Source organism: Bicyclus anynana, chromosome Z (assembly GCF_947172395.1).
Source record: "Bicyclus anynana chromosome Z, ilBicAnyn1.1, whole genome shotgun sequence".
Lineage (NCBI taxonomy): Eukaryota > Metazoa > Arthropoda > Insecta > Lepidoptera > Nymphalidae > Bicyclus > Bicyclus anynana.
This window is the reverse complement of record NC_069110.1, coordinates 12,456,964-12,480,092: the sequence shown is the minus strand read 5'-3', so window position 1 is coordinate 12,480,092 and position 23,129 is coordinate 12,456,964. Positions and strand designations below refer to the sequence as shown.

General features: G+C 34.1%; 2 protein-coding genes across 2 annotated transcripts in view; both read right to left on the bottom strand.

The window, feature by feature from the left end:
* Window positions 1-1,208, bottom strand: part of LOC112049121 (dynein axonemal heavy chain 5) — a 55,991-nt gene extending 54,783 nt beyond the window's left edge. The window contains exons 1-2 of the mRNA XM_052890610.1: window positions 1,137-1,208; window positions 367-504 (exon numbers count right to left, since the gene is read on the bottom strand). Coding sequence (XP_052746570.1) covers window positions 367-504; window positions 1,137-1,208 — 210 coding nt within the window. The remainder of the gene's footprint in view (window positions 1-366; window positions 505-1,136) is intronic.
* A 6,394-nt stretch (window positions 1,209-7,602) lies between these two features.
* Window positions 7,603-8,976, bottom strand: LOC112049124 (NADH-quinone oxidoreductase subunit D-like). Its single transcript, XM_024086906.2, has one exon. The coding sequence runs from the start codon at window positions 8,974-8,976 to the stop codon at window positions 7,603-7,605; it is 1,374 nt and encodes a 457-aa protein (XP_023942674.2).
* Between the last annotated feature and the right edge of the window lie 14,153 nt (window positions 8,977-23,129).

Genomic DNA, 23,129 nt, shown 5'->3' with positions numbered 1-23,129 from the left:
AGACTGCGAACTCGTGCAGAATAACTTGACACCTGGCTACCAAATATAACGAAACAAACATAGTACAAACGTTACTCGAGCCAGGTGTCAAGTTAATTCTCGTGTCACAGTGTTTGTTTCCAAACTCCTCTAAAACAGCGATTTTTATGTAATTTTTCGTGTATTTTCGGTAGGTATAAACTATTTTTCATCCTTCTGCCACTTCTTTTTTGCCCATGTTTTTACCATGGGCATAAAATCACTATTTTAGTATTTTTGTATGAAATAAATCTATAAGGCAGAAGTAGAAGAAGCAGAGTCAACTAGTATTTCACGAGTAGGTAATATACAAGAAATGCTTGTTTTATACTATTATTAAAAACGTACCATATTTCCTTCGAACACGTGGTCCATGATAGCGTGGCGAGGGAGTCCGGTGCCGTCGATTAGAAGTTGGAAGGTGAACTCTAACCGAGGGTCCATCTCCCCTCGTCTTGCCTTTCGTTCGCATTCTTCCCGCCTTTTCTTTAAGCAAAATATAAAAAAAAAATAAACAACAATTCTTTATATCTGACGTGTGCCAACCGATTCGAATGAGTTTTACTTAGTGGCGGGCACCTGCGGCTTTGTCCATGTCGAAACAAACCTTACAATATTATGTATAAACTAGTTAATGCCGCGCGATTTCACCCGTGTGATTTCCGTTCCCGTAGTAACACGGGAATAATATATAGCCTATGGCCTTCCTCGATAAATGGGCTATCTAACACTGAAAGAATTTTTAAAATCGAACAAGTAGTTCCTGAGATTAGCGCGTTTAAGCAAACTCTTCAGATCCTTTTTCAGATTATTATAATATTAGTATATATAGTCTTCATTTGCAAGGAGGTCCGGACTGACTTGATCAGGTCACGGTTATCCCCTTCCGAATGGCCCTCCAAGCCGAGGTCCGAGTCTCATAGGAGACGACGCCCTTAGAGACTCCCTCATTTCGTCCTCTATCTATTTTTGTTTCAGCCTTCGGGTCTCATTAGGCGATCCTTTTGCGCTCGCCCAAACCCCCCGGTGACGCCGTAGTGGTCCCACTTGGAGCCATTGGCACTTACTCAATATGAAAAAAAAAACATTTGCAATATTTTCGGGGGAAACGTCCACACCTGAAGTATGTCCAAAATATCTTCCTCTTCTTCCTCTTCACTAGAACCTGGTTTTATACCACACACAAACATTTTGTTAACTTAGTTGTAGGCACGAATAAATGATATAACTTCAATGAGGTGTCGCTTGTAAAATATATTTCTTTTACTTGACAAAACAATGGAACGTGTTCAAAGGTCTATTGAATATAGAAACGATTCCAAAGCTTTCTAGTCAGATGTCATATTGGGAAGCTCGCGTGCACATATATCTACCACCAGTACCATCAGTTCAGTGCAAAATAAACGATCGAAACCTATTGCAATCATTTGCAATATACACTTATGACACTTGGTATTTAAGTGACAGCCTTTGCGAGCGATCCGTTTCAAACTGTCGGTGACAAAGACTGCTGAAGTTTAAACAATAGTTCTAGTATGCAAATTAAATGGACAAATAGAGGTGTTATTAAAAGGGAAGGGGGTGGTACGGGGTATCTCTTGCTAACACAAATATTGTCACCGCCACGCAACGCCAAAGTTTCGAATACCTACGTAAAATGTGCCGATCTACGCAATACAATTAAACATAAAAGTTGTGTTTCGTGTTAATTAGTTACTACTGACTGATAAAGTTTTTACTGCAGAACATTATAACACACTAAAGCTAACGCTTTATTTCCGTAATTCTACACATCAGTATAGAATATTTCTTTTTCTTCTTTTTTTTGGTAGTCTTTGAAAACACTGGAAAACACTCCCGTGCCTTGAAGAGCACATTGGTGGTCTCCGAGACAGGGTCGATGGTCCTTCAATACTAACTGAGGGTGGTGGTTTAATACCATTGCGCTTTATTACTCAAAGGAATATTAAAGTTTTATAAAGATAATCAAATTTAACACCATATGAAATATGAAGGCAGATTTTGATCAATGCATTAAATTACATTTTCCCTAAATAACCTAAATAAAGATTTAATTAAAACAACAATTAAATAATAACTTAATAATAATAATTAATTAATAATTTAACTTAATAATTTAAATAATAACAAAAATTATAGTAAACACTCTATATTTAATAAATATTTACATAGTCATCGTCCATCAAGATTTATTAGGAATACGGGGATAATAATATATAACCTAGCCTTCCTCGATAAATGGGCTATCTAACACTGAAATAATTTTTCAAATCGAACCAGTCGTTCGTGTTCAAGTAAACAAACAAACAAACAAACTCTTCAGCTTTAGTATAGATTTGAGTGGGGAATATAAGTTCCTCAAATAATGTCAGAAGGGCGTGAAATGCGGTAAAAAATAATTTAAAACATCACACCCGGGGAAAAAAAGGGCGTAATTCGTAATTCAGATTTAAGCAAAGATAAGCTTAAGGAACCAGGGACCTTTCATGTTGTTGTGTATCTCCATATTGATAACACAGAAATAGGTAGATACTCAACTAACACGGCAGATAACGATAAAGTTAGGTGGGTTAGTACCAAAAAAGTGTGCATTTAGAAAATCTGACTATTTCAGAGTAACCTAAAGAAATAAACTTCAGTTTACAAGCCACGAGTGCAGTTATTTTTTAAGGACATAGTCCCTTAAATAATACAGTAAAATAGTCTTTAGTCTGTAACTTTTGTCCACACTGCTGAAAGCTGAAATAGTATGTAACCATTTATTATTACTTTCATCTTAATCTAAGTGATCTTTCTTTTAAACTACCAAATCTAATAGGTCCTGCGAAACTCGAGTAAGTACACTTTTAGCATCATGGACTCTCTACCATTAGCTTAAGTGAAATTTATAAAAAAATCAACAACTACGTTCATAAACCATATGTTGTTTAGCGATATATAATTATACACGTTGTACTTACAAAGTTACTGATGACCTTTCCAACTAATGATAAATCCATTTTATAGCAAATAAACAATCCCTAAGTTAACTGTTCCTCAGGTATGATGTGCCCCAAAAAGAGCTGTTGACTATTTGACGGCTTTCTGAATAATAAACGTATAAATAAGGCACGTTGATGCTTTTAATAAAATAAAAGTCGTAAAGATCGTATTCAAAAAAGTCTAAAAAAGTCGTATTCGTGGAAAAGAAATTGGCAGACTAACCGCAAAGAAACGCGACTTTGCACGAAAAGCTATTCCATTTTTATGCTCACATGTTGAAAGATAAGATCTACGGCGGCTCCTCTGTAATGTAGTGAAGTTTATCACGAACACCGAAAAAGTTTCCTAAAAAAAGGTTATGTATGCCGAAGAAATGCTGAAGTCCTTTAAATATTTTGCTTCCAAACTTCCAACTATTTTGATGTAAGATTTTTATTACGAAAAGTCGTGTAACTAAAGCTTAAGCTATTTTTAGGCCTTATTCGCATGTCAGTTTTTTTTTTATTCTTTACAAGTTAGCCCTTGACTACAATCTCACCTGATGGTAAGTGATGATGTAATGTAAGATGGAAGCGAGCTAACTTGTTAGGAGGAGGATGAAAATCCACACTCCTTTCGGTTTGTACACGACATCGTACCGGGACGCTAAATCGCTTGGCGGTACGTCTTTGTCGGTAGAGTGGTAATTAACTGCAGCCGAAGCCTCCCACCAGCCAGACCTGGACCAATGGGGATGATGACTAGGTTTGAATATATTGATTTTTATAATAAATTCGGGTAAATAAGGTCAATGTTAACTAATTTATACATAAAAAACAAAGATTGACTGGATATTTGAAAAATAAATAAGATTATAAAATTTCAAAATCTATTAAAAATCTTTTATCGTAATTAGATGAAAATTCATACAGTTTTAGCTTCCTTACATTAAATGTGATTTTTTTTTAATATGTGAACTATAAACATAAACGCAGAAATAACAAAGATATTAGTAATTTTGTTTAAACGCCCATACAAATCTAACGATCAATAAATGCCTACAACGTCATTAGTTCGTACCATTTTGTATGGGGCGTTTTTCAGGGATCCGCGGAAGCGCTGCAAATCTGACCCTTTAAATCCCTGTAGCTCCGAAAGTAATGATCGCAGATACCCTGTTTCTTTTACAAAATTGATTTACTATTAGCATACTCTTAATTTATATACAATTTAAAAAACTGTCATCATCCCTATTAAGAAAACCTCAATCGGCCCAGCCGGGGATTGAACCCAGGACCTCCGTTATTAAATCCACCGAACATACCACTGCGCCACGGGAGCCGTCAAAAAAAAAAAGTTAAAAAACGATGCGTTAAAACCCAGTAGGCGGGCGTACCGTATAGTATGAACATGAATGAAGGTCTATTTCCAACGTCTAGAATGAAAATGCAACACTGCTCGATAAAAAAGAATATATACGGTCGAATTGAAAAACCTCCTCCTTTTTTTGAGGTCGGTTAAAAAAGGTCGTGTTTAAAAACGCTGTCGTGTGAACATATACTTGGGAATGCATTTTTTGTATTTGAACGCTTTTCTATCGTTCGTTATAAAAATTTGAACGAATGAGAGCTATGGTCTAAAATCCGGCATTCCTGAATATATACTCTCATCTGTTATTCATTAGTGCTATGAAATAAATAATAGATAATGTTCAGTGACACATTGCAAATAGGTTACCTATTTAAACACATTTTTCATACAAAATCTAGGGAACCATGAACTAGACCAAAGGCAACCTAATACAGTTAAATAAGCATAAAATGAACTTTCGTTTGACATATTAGACAACTAAATAACTAATGAGGGTATATAAATAACATTATTGTTATCTATCAAACCCACAGTTGCAGTGTAAAAGCAGGCATTCTATTAACTAGGATACGATTTTTTTAAATTATCCAATGAAAAAGGAGGTTAAATAAATTTAAATAAAAAAATAATCTACTCTAATAATGTTCGGCCGCAATTTAACTAACTATGTATGTGCAATGTGCAACAGGGTAATTGACTAACAAATTTAATATCATTATCAACTCATAATCGGCTCACTGCTGAGCTCGAGTCTCCTCTCAGAATGATGATGTTAGGTCAATAGTCCACGTTCGGACGTTAGGGTCTCAAGGTGCTGGAATGGCGACCCCGCACCGGATAACGCAATGTTGGCCGACCCAACTTGGTTGGATGGATATCAAGCGGATTGCAGGGAGCCGCTTGATGCTGGCGGCTCGAGACCGGTGTGCTTGGAAGTCCATGCAAGAGGCCTATGTCCAGCAGTGGACGTTAATCGGCTGATAATGATGATGATGATGAAACTAAATGTAATTGAAATAAGTTCATTTTGTATTTGACTTTGGCTTACTTTATACTTTTCAGAACGTTGAAGTCCAACTTACCCTAACCTGCTTACAACTTGAAAACTCAAAAGTCATTAAGACCTGGCGAGACACCGATCATAAGCTACAATGAAGCTAAGGACAGTCTATCTGCTGATAAGGTAAGTTAAGCATCCTTAAACAACCGTTTAGCCGGTAGAAGGTGGGGACACTTGACTCTAACAAAATTCGCTCCTAAAAGCTTAATATCTTACAAACGGATCCCTAAATGAAAAATATTGGTGAATGACCCCTCATATCTTTTAATATGACTATCTACTGTTCATACGGTACCCTGATTATTATTTGTCTTAACATAAGAAGTAGTAATCGTAGGTAAAAGTAATTAAGAAGTAGCCCAGAGTGCCTATGACCTACATAGGAAATCAAACTACGAGTAGAGGCCAGCAATGTTCCTTGGCGGCAGAAATAAACTTAGTGACAGTAGGTACTACCCCCGACGAGCTAGGATACAAAAAGCTCTACAACTACTAATATAAAACTTCCCGTATTTCCAAAGAAATTGGAATTACGCGGTTAAAACTGCGATGTTCTGTTAATTGTTGAGTAAAAAAAGTTGGAAATTAAGTTTGATTTTTTTAAATTGTATTGTACTTTTACTGAAAAACTGTTTACTAAACTATTTATTTTTATTTTTATACTTTATTTATGTTTAGATATGCAATAATTTGCTAAAAAAAATATTTAACAACTTCGAATAAATTATTATCTTGTACAAAAGTGATTGCGAATAAAATTAACTAGCATAGGTATTTTAATTAATTTTAATCGCAATCAAATTTATTTTACGAAGTTTTTATAAATATTTTATTACCTATTGCTATTACAGGTAGTAATCTAATCACTAAATACCTGAACCACTTCTGTGTCACCCATTTTGGACGTACATCAAAATCTTGATAAACAAAATTTACAAAAGTACTCGTAATTTTTACACAATCAGAGGTTAAATACACAAATCCGAGGTCCACGTAACACACATGTTGTCGTACAATAATTTTTTGACTGACTAGGTAGTAAGTTGATTCGTGTCATTTCGATAGCAGAGTATGTTCGCTATCGGGTCTATAAAAATAAGGGTATTTTACATATCCGCTCGGCGCAGCGGTTGCGTGGAAGACAATGGGACAATTTTTGTTTCGAAAACTGAACATGAATGTTGACAGACCTTCATCAGATTAGAAATAAGCCTATCGTTTTCTGAAATACACTGAATTTATGACTTATCCATCTATACTAATATTATAAATGCGAAAGTAAGCCTGTCTGTTACCTTTTCACGGCTAAACGGCTGAACCGATTAAGATAAATTTTGGTAAAATGGTAAATGGGAATTTGGAGCAAAACATAGAATACTTTTTGACCCTAAAATAAAAATAGAAGGGGGTGAAATAGAGGTTGAAAGTTTGTATGGAAAGTCCTTAATTTTTAGGCATACAGTTTTAAAAATTTGTTCATAAATCGTAACAAAAATAAGAAATATAATGTTATTCAAGAATTTTTAAAATTCAGCCCCTAAAGTGTTGAAAATTTTAATTGAATTCCACGCGGACGAAGTCGCAGGCGTTCGCTAGTACAAATAGAATTGCGATAGTAAGTCTGTTTGTCTGTCTAATACCGTCTCACAGATAAAATCACTGATCTGATTTGGATGGTATTCGGTGTATTTTTTTTTTAATTCTTTACAAGTTAGCCCTCGACTACAATCTCACTTGATGGTAAGTGATGATGCAGTCTAAGATGATAAGTCAATACGTCTTTGTCGGTAGGGTGGTAACTAGCCACGGCCAAAGCCTCCCACCAGCCAGACCTGGACCAATTAAAAAACCTCAATAATAGGCCCAGCTGGGGGTCGAACTCAGGACCTCCGTCTTGTAAATCCACTGCGCATACCGCTGCACCACGGAGGCTGTCAACATTAATTGCATCTATTGCTTACCAGTAAAATAGATAAATAAAAATTTTCAATAGATTAACTACCTACATCATTTTAAATGTTCTTTGTCAAACTAAAAGAGTACCTGCCGCTAGATAATAATGATGATGAGTATCTCATAATTCATAGAAAAAAGAAAAGCAAATAGTTTGAAACAAATTTTCTATTAAAAATTAAAGAACTAAAGAAGAAAAAAACTTAACTACATGTTGTTTAGCGATCGATATCGCCAAATACAATGTCAATAGTAGCAACCAATATTGCTATATCTGCAAGCATACCTCCCTTGGCCAAGAAACTGAGACCAGATAAGTGATTATATGAGCACGATCTTATACCAACACGATAGGGCTTTGAAGTTCCATCGGCTACCATATAAAAACCTAACTCCCCTTTGGGGCACTCAGTGGCGGTGTATGTAACACCAGGTGGAACGACGAAACCTTCGGTACATAACTTGAAATGATGTATTAGAGCTTCCATGGACATTTTCATTTCAGATCTTAAAGGGAACGAAACTTTCGAGTCATCTGTTCTGATTTCACCCTCTGGCATTGTGTCAATGACCTGATTTATGATTCTAATGGATTGGCGTATTTCCGCTAAGCGAAGTAGATGACGGTCGTAACTATCACCGAAGGATCCAACAGGAACATCAAAGTCGTACATGTCATAATTATCGTACGGGAAAGCAATCCTTAAATCCCATTTCACACCTGAACATCTAAGCATAGGCCCAGAGAAGCCATGATAAAGAGCTTTATGAGCCTCCACGACACCAATACCAGCTGTCCTCGCGTAATATAGCCGACCTCCAGTAGAAATATCTTCTGTTTCGTCTAAGCGTTCACCCAATTTGGATAAAAATTCATTTATGTCATCGAGATATCCTATAGGAATATCCTGCGATACTCCGCCAGGTCTGACGTAAGCGCAGTGTATACGCGCCCCACAAAGTCTTTCAGACAACTCATAAATCTTTTCACGTTCTTCGCACATCCAGAAAAATGGTGTTATACCACCTGCATCAAGTATTGTGCCAGAAACATTTAAAAGATGGTTAGCGATACGAGAAAGCTCACTGCAAAGAACTCTGATCGCCTTAGCTCTTGGAGGTACGTCTATGTTTAGAAGATTTTCAACGGCTAATGCAAAAGTTTGTTCATTGGCTAGTGTCGAAACATAGTCTAAACGATCAACGTATGGTAGGTTTTGGTTGTAATGTTTGTGTTCCATCAGTTTTTCTGTAGCTCTATGCAAGAATCCTATGTGGGGATCGGCTCTAACAACTGTTTCTCCATCCAGTTCTAGAATAAGTCTAAGTACACCGTGTGCGGCAGGGTGCTGAGGTCCAAAGTTTATCACCATATTCTGTAATTTTCTTTCTATTGACTTTACTCGTGAATCCCATATCACTTTGTAATACTTATCTATAGCTTCGTTAGTATATACTGCTACTCCACTGAATTGCTCTACAAAGCGAGGGTCTGGGTGCCACCTTTTGGCTTGCAAAGGAGAAAAAGTTCGGATACACCGAACGTGTTTTAGTTTATGAAATAATGACGATACTAATTTTGGGTTCCACATTGCTCGAATATTGTTGTAAGACTTGAAAAATACTTTTTATTGATTAAAATTCCTTTAAGACAATCTTTGATATCAATGTTAACTTCGTCCGTAAAATACGGTTATAAGTTTTAGATACGGTGATAATATAATGGATTTGTCATTTGGTATTGTCAAAGGATTTGACACATTTAATTATTATAGTAACTTCATGGTCACTTCCCTGATAATACGAAAAATATCTCAATAACTATGAACGATAGGTAAAAAATTTAAGAGACCTTAATTGTAGTGCGTACAAAGAGAAACAAAATAGTATTGCATCAATATTTTCGTATCTCAACGGAGAATAGATCAATGTAAAAAAACTAGATTCAAATCTTTTCAAGAAAAAAAAAGGATTTGAAGTAAAACTTCTTTATGCTCTCCTATTATATGTACCGAGGCAACCTATATGCGATAAGTCAAGGCGAACGTTATCTATCACTAGCTGATGCCGCGCGGTTTTATCAGTGTGGTTTCCGGTCTCGTAGGAATACGGGGATAATATATAGCCTATAACAGTCCTCGATAAATGAGCTATCTAACACTGAAAGAATTTTTCAAATCGGACCAATAGTGAGATTAGCGCGTTCAAACAAACAAACTCTTCAGCTTTATAATATTAGTACCTATAGATTTATTTCTTAGCACAATTAATTAACAGATGAGGGTATATGTATCTAATAACGGATCTTGACCAATCGTATGAGGTAATATCAAGTTTGATGTTCGGCACGCGTTTAGTACCTACACTTCCCACTTTACTACGCTATGCATTTCTTAAAGTTGCTTGGAGGCCGTTGGATCAGATTCCACCTCCACACAGGAAGTAAAACTATAAGAAATTGTAATGTTGTCATCAATTGTAATTATAATAATGTAATTTAAAAGAGCAACTGTTGAGTTTCTTGCCGGTTTCTTCTCAGCAGAATCTGCCTTCCGAACCGGTGGTAGAATCTTTACAAATAGTCAACTGACGTATCAAAAGTGCTTGTATACTGAGCCTACTTGAAATAAATGAATCTTTGATTTTGGATTTCTACTTTTATGTGTGTGTATTATTTATTGTGCTATCAATAATTAATGCTACTTATATGGAATATAAATCTATTTACCTCGACAGTATCGACACATTCTTCCTCTTCAACACAATCGTATTTAACAAAAGCGTAACGCAATTGATTTTCAAAAAGCTCTCGTGCCACTACTTTATCGATAGCTTTTAATTTATCCATTTTGTTACTTAATTAATGAAATTTAACCCAGTCATAGAACATGTATCATTTTTCTTCACTGTTTCTTGTACATAATACCCACTGACACTACATATCACAACATGTAATAAACGTGACTTAAAATTTACACTGGTATGCTTAATTTTTCACTCCCTCGTTGATAGAAAGTGTGAAACTATTGATAAAACAACCAAGGTGTTCGCTAGTGTAGTAACGCGATTAGACACGCTTCCGTAGGGGGCAATTAAGTACCTATATCTACTGTTTTACATTCATCGTATAAACGCTATGATATATGCACAAGGAATTCATATTATCGACCAAAGAGATTATACGGAATCGCGTAATTTCTTAATTAGCCGTACAACTATCCACTGTTCACTTTAATTTTATGACTCTTGATTAATTTACACAAAAATAAACGCCTAAGTAAATATTTGTAAATTATAAAAATAGAGAAAAATGACATGAATATCAAAAGAGTTAGTTAAGAATACTTTGATAGAATGGAAACACTATGAGTGTAAAAATCTAAACGAATGCGTTAAATTTTACATTCTATGGTTAGACAACATTCACCTTAGAAAACCGTAAAAGTATTGTATGAAAGTTAGATCCAGACAAACCTTTATTGTGACTAAGTCTACATGTGTGCCCGCTTCAAGATTTCGTGTATTTATTATGAAATCAATAAAATGAAAAGTTTATCTTTCTACGGTACAAGAAGGAATAATAAATTACCTACTGTAGGAATTGTAAGTTATTGCTTTCCATATTTTAGGGCAATATATAAATGTGATATAGACAGTGTGTGCATTTTATTGAAAAGTTCTTAGAAATTAAGTTATAGACCTAAATACAAATATTATCATATAGTAGAGAAAAACACCATGACCGGCGATTTGTTTCTTTTGGTTCTCAATGAAATGCCATGTATGAATATCATAAAGATTTAGGTTTTTCAGTATTCTTTCATGTAGTTCTTTCAGAAACAGCTCAAATTAATACGACACCGGTTTAGCGCCGCCTTCAAACTGATCTGTAGGTAATATGATAATGATAATGTAACATAATATGATGTTATTATTCGCTTCTTAGTTAAGTCGGTAAGTTTTATGGTTTTGAAGTTGGTTGTATTTTTTTATTATTTTTTTTAAGTTTAGTTAAATTATTATACTAGAATTAGATCTAGGCAAGAACAATTCCCCCAAGGTGTGTGTGCTCTAAGGTGTGTTAAAACCTTGGATGGAATAGCGTTGTATGACTGGCATATTTAATAATTTGTTCGAATCGACCAAACAACTTAAATTTGTAACAAAATGTAAGTAGCATTTAGGTGGAAAGTTCTCATCAATACAAATTAATCAAGCCTAACTACATGGTAAGTAGTTCCATTACCTGTCCTCCGTATTCATCATCAGACCCCTAATGACAGTCACAACCTATCTAGGAGGCAAGTCCTCAACAATACAAATAAGCCTACTCACAAGGTAGTAACTGTAAGCCGTTGAGGAGTTCCATTAAGTGTTATTCGTGTACATCACCAGACCCCTAATATCAATCACAAACCATCTAGGTGGTTAGTTCTCGTCGGCACAAATTAATCGAACCCAAACACAATGCATTTATTGTAAACCATTGAAGAGTACCGGTCGTGTGTGTTTCGGTTCCATCATCAGATCGAAATTGTAATGCTTTAGAGTGCTGAAAAAAGTAACAAACGCTAAAGCTATTCTTATGATTTTTGAAAGTTTTTCTCGATTTTTCCTGGATTCCACCATCAGTTTCCTGACATGATGACTATGGGACCATTTCAAGAGTATACCCTTTCTAACACAGAAAGAATTTTCAAAATTGGTTAACAAATGACGAAGTTCCGGGGTAACAAACATTAAAAAAAACATACACGTCGAAATAAGTGTATTTGTTGTGTGAAAGAGAAATAAATCTGTCAGAAATAAAAATAAAATAGTCGCATACCACACTAGGTTACAAAAAATAAGTAATTCATATAAGGGCATAATAACTGTCAGATGAAACCATGGGCATGTTCAAACATTTATTAAACGCAAGCTTATAGAAAAGAGTTATTGCTAAATTAACGACAAAATAGCTTGCATAGTAAAAGTATTGTTAAATGGTGATAAACTAAAAAACCAATACAAGGCACATTTTGAACTCACGTCACTTTAATATTAAGTTTTCGACTAATTATTATCATTAATTAAGCCTAATTGAAATAAATGAATATTGACTATTCAAGATTCATCTCATATTCAGGCAGTTCTTAGCATCTTTGCCTAACAAGTACAAAACATACTCGTACATTAAAATGAGCTAACGTTGATACGTTAGCTACGGATTGTATTATTACAATCCATATTCATCCATACAAAGTATTGTATTGTGTGATAATACTTTAAGGGAAAAGGATGTCAAGGATATATTGCATGTCAAATAGGCAAGGTACATTTACAAATTGTATCATTATAATATCCTGTATAACATGTATCTGCAAATAAATACATTGATTGCATTGATTGAAAAGCTGCGACAAAGAGCTCATTTCATCGAACTACTAAAAAAATAAATTCATCGCATCTACAACATCTAAGAGTAAAGGTGAACAATTTGACATTTTTCAGAAATGAGAATAAAACTGAGAACTATCTACTCATACACTTTAATCATCTTGTCTTCTAAGAGCAATCATTTGCTACGATAGAGCTACGAAGTACCGCTACGCTACGAAATGTGAGCTACCAACATGTAGTCACCTATACGTATTTGGGCAACTATATTTTCATACGTACCCTACTGATCTCGTCTTCGGTCAGCTGTTTTGTCCTCGGCGTTTCTTTATCAGTCATTCTGATAGCGCCAAATGTACGTAAACGTTGAAGTGTGTCACGGAACTTCGTCGTGCACTTGCACTAATTGAATTCCATTAATTTCTAAATTAAATTTAGATAAAACAAGTAACAAGTCATCTGATATCACGCGGAGGTAAAAAACAACTGGTACACGTGACGAGGAGCTTTCAAAGGTTTGTTAAAAAGAAAGTAAAGGAAAATTAGAGTAATATCGTTTATTAATGTTAAAAGTAATTTTGTTTTGATACGACGTCCTGCGAGGGATAGCGTGCTGGCTGGTACGAGACAGGCACAGCGTGGCACCGGCGACATCGATTTCGAGTCTATTTTAAATACATCTTCCATAACTTTCTGTACTGGCACGATGCAGTTTGAACTGCTGACAAACCCGTTGCAGTTCATTGGTGAAAAACGATAACGCCGCAACGAGGACCATTGGTCTGGATGTGAAAAGTCGAACAGAATCTTGCAGGTCCAGAAACTTAATTCATAATAATAACTAAAGTAGTAATAATATGGGAACAAAACTTAGTTATGACCAGTAGATACTGACCATGCAGGGTATGCGTGTTGATCAGCGCAGAGTTGAATTTTTCGCCCGATACCGGCGATTGATAATCTAGCCTTAAGGGGTTTTGGGAATGGATATACCACCATTCGTTGGAAAGATCTCATAAGCTCATAAGAAGTCTCAGAGTCACACAGACGAAGGAAGGACGAAGGAGCGAGCTATGCTCGGACTATCTCTGCTTGATCGAGTCCGAAATGAGGAGATCCGTAAAACCACAGTTACAGACATACCAAGGTGCTAGAATGGCGACCCTGCAGTTTTGGTCCCTATTGATGTCATCAGTCCACCTGACAAGTCGCAGGGATACGCTGGATGGAGGTGGCTCAGAATCATGATGTTTGGAAGTCTCTACAAAAGGCCTATGTCCTCCAGTGGACGTCCATCGGCTGATATCAGGATGATGATGATGAGGAATATGGGAACATATATTAATATGGTATACTAGCGTACCCAGTCAAGCTTCGCTTTGACTTATGTGAGCTTCTTCCCTACCTCTACCCCTAAAGTTGCAACTGCTCGACGGGTGTATGTACGTACGTAGTAGTTCACTATGCAGTCGCAGCTTGAATCAGGCGATCCTACTTAAGAGTACTTCTTTATTTTATTTTCTAGCAGCACTATGTGTGTGTGATGAGAATGCCACGTACACGATTAGATAACAATGTCGACTTTAATATTTTTAGTATCTTGGTGCCAACTATTCATGGCAAGTCAGATAGAACTATAAACGGGGCAAACTATGGTAATGGGGGATTTCCTTCCAATCCAACTTCAAAATTTTGGTGCGTCCGATAACACAAAGCCCCTTGAAATTTATCCAACAAGCTTACCACTTGATTTTGAATATCTTTCTTTGTCTATTCTGTATGTAGTAAAGAAGATAAAATCGGCTTTGAAGGTACTTATTTTATAAAACCTTAAATATTATAAATATTTAGATCTTGGGCTATATGTAAGGGTTAGGAAGATAAGAATTAAAACCCGTAATTCATACTAAACATTTATTGACATTTCGAACAACATCAAGTAATACATTCATATTTCTATAAAAATCACGAAAATTCATATATTTTGGAATTAAATTACATTTATAATGGATATCCTACATTATACATTATACAAACCAGCATTAGTAACGCAAGTTTCTATAAAATTCACAATAAAACTAATAAAATCTGCAATTAAAATAACACATTTTGGTTTCATGAACAATACAATTAAAAACTAGAAAACGTAAAATTAGGATAGAAAATCATTAAGACAATAACATTTGTACAATTATTATTAATAATAATAATAATTGTATGGAAATAATATGCACATTACTTTAGATAAATTGAGTAAATACCATTGATATAAATGTTTGTAATCGATTTCCTATAATAAACAGCAAAAACGGCACCACTAATTTCAAATAGCGGCACAAAATACGATTTACTATTAATAAGGTTTACAAACAATTTCATGTTTTATCGAAGCTTCATTGTCTATGGAAGAGCAAATGGTGCCACTTATAAATGTGTTTTTTATCGACCTATTATTTTGTCACGTTATATATCAATGGTAAATACACTTATTCTAAGAAATACAATAAATGCTCAAGAGTCATTAGAGCAACCCAGCAAAGCGATAAGCACCGATTGGTCTGGAGCAGTTACCATTTCCTATAGCCCTATAGAAGTACGCTCACTACTTCAACCTTGTAGCGTTACTGGATCGTCTTGCTCGTAATCGCGTCTTCTCCGAAGCGAAAATAGACGGTGCGGCTGTGGTGCTGGGTAGCTCTAATGAGTTATGACCTTAAAACTAATACAGTGTAGAAATATACATTACGTATTAAAATAGTTTTATATGACTATTTATCAATTATGACATATAAAATTACATTACGTTTAATTAATAATTTGAAAATTGAAATAGACATTATCATCCCAGTCATCTAAAAGGGTTTATTAATTCCATTAATATTAGACATCACAGGAATACGTAAGACAACATTTAAACATTTTTATCATGAACCTATATTCAACATCATCATCATCGTCAATAATCATTAACAGCCGATGGACGTCCACCGCTGGACATAGATCTCTTACTTCCAAGCACAACGGTCTCGAGCCGCCAGCATCCAGCGGCTCATTGCAACCCGCTTCATGACCTCAGCCCACCTAGTGGCGGGTCGACCAACACTGCGCTTGGGACTCCAACACCTTCGAACAATGTGACTTTTACATTGCCACTTCAGCTTCGCGACTCGCTGAGCTATGTGACTTTGGTTCGTCTGCGGATTTCCTCATGTTTGATTCGACTACGCAGATAAACTTCAAGTTCACTCGCTTCATCGCCCGCTGAGTGACTTTGAGCCTTCAAATAAGGCCTATAGTTAGCAACCAAGTCTCGGATCCGTAGGTAATCACTGGTAACACGCACTGTCCGAAGAGTTAGGTACGCACGTACCTAACTGGGCCGTGTATCCTAGGTATATATATTCGTCTACAATTTCTCTATATTATAACTTCATCAAACTACTACAATACATCCAGATATTAATATTAAATGTTTTTTATCACGACAACATATCCAAATTATTTTTACATGGCACTTCCATGGGTGTACTCAGAGATTGTACTCCAGTGAAGTCTAGGAATGGAAAATATCAGACAGTGTCAAGTCACGTTTCCTGCTTCATAGACACATACGAGCGTAGAACGTTATGTGTTTAGATATCAGGTAAAAATAATTTACATATACGAGTAACATATCTCACATTACACATAAAAAAGTTCTTTGTATTTATAATATCTAAAAAATAATAAAGCAATCGAATAATAACTGGAAAAAATAATTATATATTTATATAATATATATACATATAAATAAAGCTAATGGAAGAGATTGAATGTGACGATGAACCAAAGCAAAACAAAAGAAGAACTGCTAGCTTCTTTTTGTGTTTAATATATAAAATCACTTTAAAAAAATATCGTTAATAAAATTAAAATTTCCCAAATAGTTATGTTAGTAAAAGCGTAGGCTTACCCAAAACGTCACCTTAAATACTAAACACAGTTATACATTTACAGTTTTTATATAATAAAGAAACCACATACGACCTTCGAGCAATCATTATTATAGAATAGTAAAGAAGAATGAGAAAGGATAAAGTAGAAAAGAAGAGTATATTTTTTTATTGTTTTTAATGTTTCACTAATAACCTTCCTCCAAAGCCGCATGTGGTCAGCTAGAAAAAACATAATCCTACAAAACGTGAGCATTTCAAACAAACATCTTAGTATTATAAGACGAAAGAGATAAACTTACAAATAAAATTATACGCAAAATACGTCTGTGACCCAGAGGTAAAGCAATAGGAATTACTCGATATTTGTTTACTTTGTGAACGCAGTTTAAATAAACAAATCGAACCTAAATGAACGGTCACAGCTATAGTCTAGCAAGTTCGATGATGACACACCCATGATATGCGGGCGACGAGGGGAAAGACTGCGCGGGTGTGAAAACGTGCGTGCGTGGAAGTCAGTGCGTCAGTCGTTAGTTTTTCATTCATCGCTACACGCCCCCCGGCCCGCTTCCACATCGGGAGTGTTACGAACGAAGTTGCCAAGCCATACTTTGTTCATCATTGACAAATCATTTTTAGTACACAATCGATTTTTTTTTTGCGTCTTTACTTCATATACATTAAAATGTATAAAAAACAAAAAGGTGTCTCTTGCGTCCTGGCAAGTGCGCTATTAAAAGCATACTTCACTGCTGAGTAAAATTAGTGGAACAAAACGTGATTTCATTTCTGTTAGTACATTGAAATAGTAGTATGTAACCGACATGAAATGAGAGAAATAAAACATCCAAATGTCAAAGAGATAGGCACTTAAAGTTGTCACGTCATGTCTACAATTTCAAAATAATTGTGATAATCAAACTTAAACGTATTTTTTGCTTACAATTAAAATTCAAAAGTACCTAATTTACGATCTGCGTTGTCTATCAGATCTTGCAAAAAATATATATAGGTATATATATCTATTTTTTATTGCACGGCCGGCCCTTGTTGGTCTCGCAAGACAAGAAACGTTAAAAATAATCTTATTACGACTACATACTTCTTAAAAGTCAATAAAAAATAATACTTAATAAAATAAAATCCACTAAAGAAATGCAGCACACTGTTTGTGACACTAGAGCATATAAAAAGAAAATAAAAATTACACGCGTTTTGTAGTTATATGTACGAGTATATATTAAAAAATATTCATTTTAAAAAGTTTCATTATAAAAAAGAGAAATATATAAATGTGTAAATAGTTTTTTCTCAAAATATATTACCATGCATACGAAGACAGATGTGATTGGTTGTATATCATTTAAATTGACATATTTTTAGGGAGTAAAGAAAAGTCAAAGCTGAACGTACCATGCGTTTCAGACAACTTCATTTATAGACTCGGAATAATTATATAGGGACCTGCCTCGCTAGACTTTACTTCTCTGTCAAAATCAAAAATCAACGATTTAACGTGTTTATAAAAACCATTTGTTTGCATCGATATTTCATTATTATGAACGTTTTTCTCGTGTATAGAGAGTTTGTGTTGTTAAATAGAATAAAAAACGGTCAATAACTTCTAATTTACTAAAATCTGAAGTTACGTTTTATTTAAAAAAAAAAATTGATTCTTCAGCCAGAATAGCAAAACATCGATCAAATAATCGAGTGTTCTGTGTAACAAGTTAAAGAGATGTGTTTGCTAATCTGTGTAAAAATTACATGTGTGTGTATTGCGAATCAAATTATAGTAGGGTATAGTGTTATGATACAAAATATATTTAATAGTTTTAATATTTTTGAATTTTGAGTTTACTTCGTCCACCTCAAAAAAAAGACAGACAATTTTGTTGGTGAATTTGCGATACAAGTCCATATGTAATTGGTCTGAGATTATAGACAAATAAGAAGTCGTCATTACATTCTCCAGTAGGTTTGAGAGGACTACATATCTCGAGACGAGAAAGACAAATGTTGAGCAATAAGTGTACTCCACCTCCAATGGTGCGCAAAATGCCTTTTTCTTCACTAGATATATTGTCGACGCATAGGCCCAGGTCATATCGGAGTAAATGAGACTAGAACGACACAATTAACGACTGATCTACGTTACGCGCGTTCCAATTTTGTCTCTTATTCAATTATACAATTCATACACATGGCAACTTAATATTCAGCCAAGACTATAATCAGTTACTCTATTTTAGTTAGATATAAAATATACAAGATATACGTAAACTTTACTAGAGAAACAAGAAACTAGTATTGCGTGCAGAACGCGAATGTTCGTGTCTATTTCGTCAATGCAAATATTATGCTAAGACATGCTTTTCTAACCATTATATATGATGTATCGGTGTAACTTGGGTTATTTCGTTTGGAATCTGGTTAGTATCTGGGTATAGAAATTCATTAAAAACAGTGGGAATTCAGCGGAGTTTTATCCCCAAGACTCGAAGAAAACGTTAAAACGTCGATTCCGGTCATTATAACAAACATCTTATAGTGTTACATAGTCGGACATTATTAATTTAAGCCCGTTGGAGACAGAGGTTTAAGCTTCTGAACCTCTCAATCATTTTCAACCAAGGCATTTCGATTACTGCCTTCATATAAAAGACGACGTTTCCTTGTCTAAATAAAGAATTTTCAATCAAACGGTACCAAAGTATCTTGTATATTTTATATCTGTTACGAGCAAAAAGATTAGGAGGGCATTAACAATTACAACCTAGTACTTATTCTAGGACAATAAAGAAATTTTATTAAAATAATTAGTTTCGATTTAACATGATGCAGTGCATCGGTGTAGTAATGAGAATATAATCGATAATTCATTTAGGTTAAAATTTTAAATTTAGAATAATCTCACGTCAGCCAAATTTTAAGATTCTCACCAGTATGAGTGTCAGAAAATCGTTATAAATGCCTCTGTAAACTGTACTAAAAGATGGAGTACAGAAAATAACATAGACTAACAGAACGAGTATATCAATTTTCCATATATTAAAAATTCAGGAAAAATCATTTAATTGTATACCAAAAACATGTATATGTATAATGTTTTTTTCCATGAACAAAAGTAATAATTATTGACAATGCCCAATTGATATCTTCGCTCGCAGTATAAATATTATAAGGCACTTGTAAATTTTTCAATATATTTTTATATATTTTAAGCCCTAACCTAAAAATAAAGGAGACTATAAATCGAAATCAAAAAATCTAGCTTTTTATTGTTACTTATTGTAACAGCAATTTTACTGTGTTAGGAAAGTGGCTTGCACCATTAATAAAAAAAGTAAGCATGAAAATACCTCAAGGAATATACATTAGAAAAATCCTTTTTTATTAAAAATGTTTAGTGGTTTATGGTTATTTGAAGTACACACCACTGTGAAAATTATTTTAGCCTAACCTGTACACAAACACATTTTATAATATGTGATATCATCAGATCAGCTGTGCATACGCTTAAAATGTGACGAATTTAAAATGTTTACGAGTATGTTCTATTATCATGAAAGGGGTGTTATAAATTTGTCATGTCTGTCTGTCTGTCTGCCAGTCTGTCTATGGTACCATAGCTCCCAAACGGATGAAACGATACAATTTAGTTTATTTACTTTGTTCTATATGAAAGGTGACGTATGTGCGAGTATTCATAGATATGTTTGATGTGGGTTGAGCCGTTTAAAAGTTGTGGGGGGGTGAAAGTGAGCAAGTATATAGTGAATAAGTAAAGTGAGTGAGTATATTGATGACTTGATTGATCATAACTGACCACAGCTGATGCCGTACCACAAGGTTGAATATGAGCCAATTTATGCAATAAAAAATCCAAATCAGAACAGAGCTGCGACTAGAAGGAACGTCTCCATTTAATAGCACAGCATTTTAAACTGCGCCAAGGTGGTCAGTTACTCATAGTACTATGTGTACGCGTTAGGTTAAATATTTCCGTATATTATGGATAATTGCTTGATAATAATCGGTATGTAAAATGTTTTGCATGCCGATTAGTATCAATTTATATTTATTTTTTAAGGCCTTAGTAAAATTGTATCAGCAAATAAAGAATTTGATATTTGATATTTAATGATATCGATTATGTGTCCCCCACCTTATATAGTACCTTACCTATAAGTAACCTTTCGGTAACTTGAGCGTTGACCTCGTTACGATGTTATGATACAGTAATAATAATAATTGGTGTTCATTGCGAAGTGCGTTTGTTACTGTTAAACTGTTGCCAGTGCGTTAAAACGAAGTCGAAATCTATTCACATTTCATATAAAACATAGTTTTCTTCCGCGTCAGTCTGTCTGTTCACAATGAATTAAAAAACGAAGACTAATAAACGTATTTTCATGCGATTTTCATCAATAGATAGAGTGATTTATGTTTCAGTATAGAATTATTGCTATTGAAGGAAAGAAAATTTAATTTTTAATTTCATTACATATGTCGTTCATGTCTAGGTATGATCATAGAGTTTATTATTTTGTATTGAATACCGTATAAATTCCATTCTATCGGCCCGTATCGGCAGTGACGTGCACACGGTTTTTAACTAGGGTACGCACTGCACAAAATGGAAAATTCTTCGTCCAAAACCTGAATCCTCAGAGTATGAATTGCGTTTCAGCATCTATGAAGTGTACGCCACTGCGTGTCGGCTTGTATTGACTTGTATTGTTGTATTGACTTGTATCGGCGTTGTATCAACAGAAAGATTACCGATTTAATGATATTAGATTTATATATTTATATATATAAAGCGGACTATGAAATTCATTCAAATGTCAATCAACCGTTTCATAATTTACATAAGAAAAATGATGTCCTAGAGTCGACGAGAAAGTTTCAACTTTTTTTAACGCTGCAATGTCGATAATAGTATAACAGTAACCAAATTAGGTGAAACTGGTCTAAAAACCGATAAAAAATGTATAGCCTGGCAAAAAAGAGTAGAAATTAATAGAGGCGCCACTATCGCCAATATGGCAACACGAATACGAGAAACGTAACCATAACAACATAACCTTCAAAGCCGACAGAATAATCACTTTTGACAGCGTAGACACTAACAACTGACAACTTGAACAGTGTTGTAACAGGAAAAAAAAGTTCTATTTCTACACTTTTTTGCGAAGCTATAAAGTCAAACTGGTGTCAAATTAAGAAGGTAACATTAATAATGAAAATTTAAACCTAAACACAAGTTACAAACATTTTATGTTTTCGTAATAGTGTTACATAAATCAAATTACGTTTAATTTAATGGTAAGCACGAAAGGAACTAATATAACAAGGCCAAGTCATGGCGATTCTTACTAACGTAGCACCAATTCAGACTTGACAAAGCTTTTTTTTTATATTGTCATACTTTTTCAAGTCGCTTTCTTTTATAACTATCATACAAAAATCATCATTGTGATGCGATCACACTAATTCTTTGTCACAAATAATATGACATAATATAATTGTACATTAAACTTAGACATTAAGAATTTATTAAACAGTATAGATTTTATCAAAATAATATATTACTAATTTACTCTGATATTAAAATCATACAATTCATTTTCATAAAATTATAATCATTCAGTAATTTTGTGCAAATAATAAATTTGTGCGTGAACCTTAAAAAAAATATTCAGTATTTGGCAGAATATAAACTATAATATTCAATGGAATTCACTTAAATATATGTCATTAATACATTTTACTCTTAATAAATATATTATTTTTTGCTTGTTTATATGTAGCAAGTAAATATAAAACTATAGAAGATATTTAAAATTATGGTAGAATGTTGCGAAACAAAGTCGAAGAGTATTTTTAAAATCCAGCCTTAATAATTAACGTCTGGTAGTTACTTGAGTTCAATCAAAAAGCCAAAACCAATACTGTTGTACCGAAACTATTACAATATACTATATTAAAATTTGCACTTCTTTAATAACCCTGTGCTCTTGAAAAAATAAATAATAATGAAACATTACACGGTGTTATGTTTTCATGTTTCAAATAAAGGGTTCTAGAATATTTACCAATTTAGGTAACATTTAAAAATAAATTTCTTAAAACTACCTTAAAACTAAATATAAATGAAAAATAGAAAAAAAAGAAATGTAAACATCGTACCGTGAGTAATCTCTGTGGTTTGCTTAAATTCATCAAAGTATACATTTATAAAGTAATCGTTTGTGTTATATTTGTACGTATTATAATCTTTGTTATGGTCCCCCATACACAAAATAATATTACCAATAAAGTCAATTACGTTCCCTGAAATGATCCCTTAAGGTAATAATACTTTCATAATGCTGAAGTGCGACTTACGCCGTTGTATTTAAGACTTTAATATACCTTAAGGTTAT

Excerpts from the sequence above, each read along its gene's own strand:
- LOC112049124 (XM_024086906.2), bottom strand. The coding sequence starts at position 8,976 with ATGTGGAACCCAAAATTAGTATCGTCATTATTTCATAAACTAAAACAC.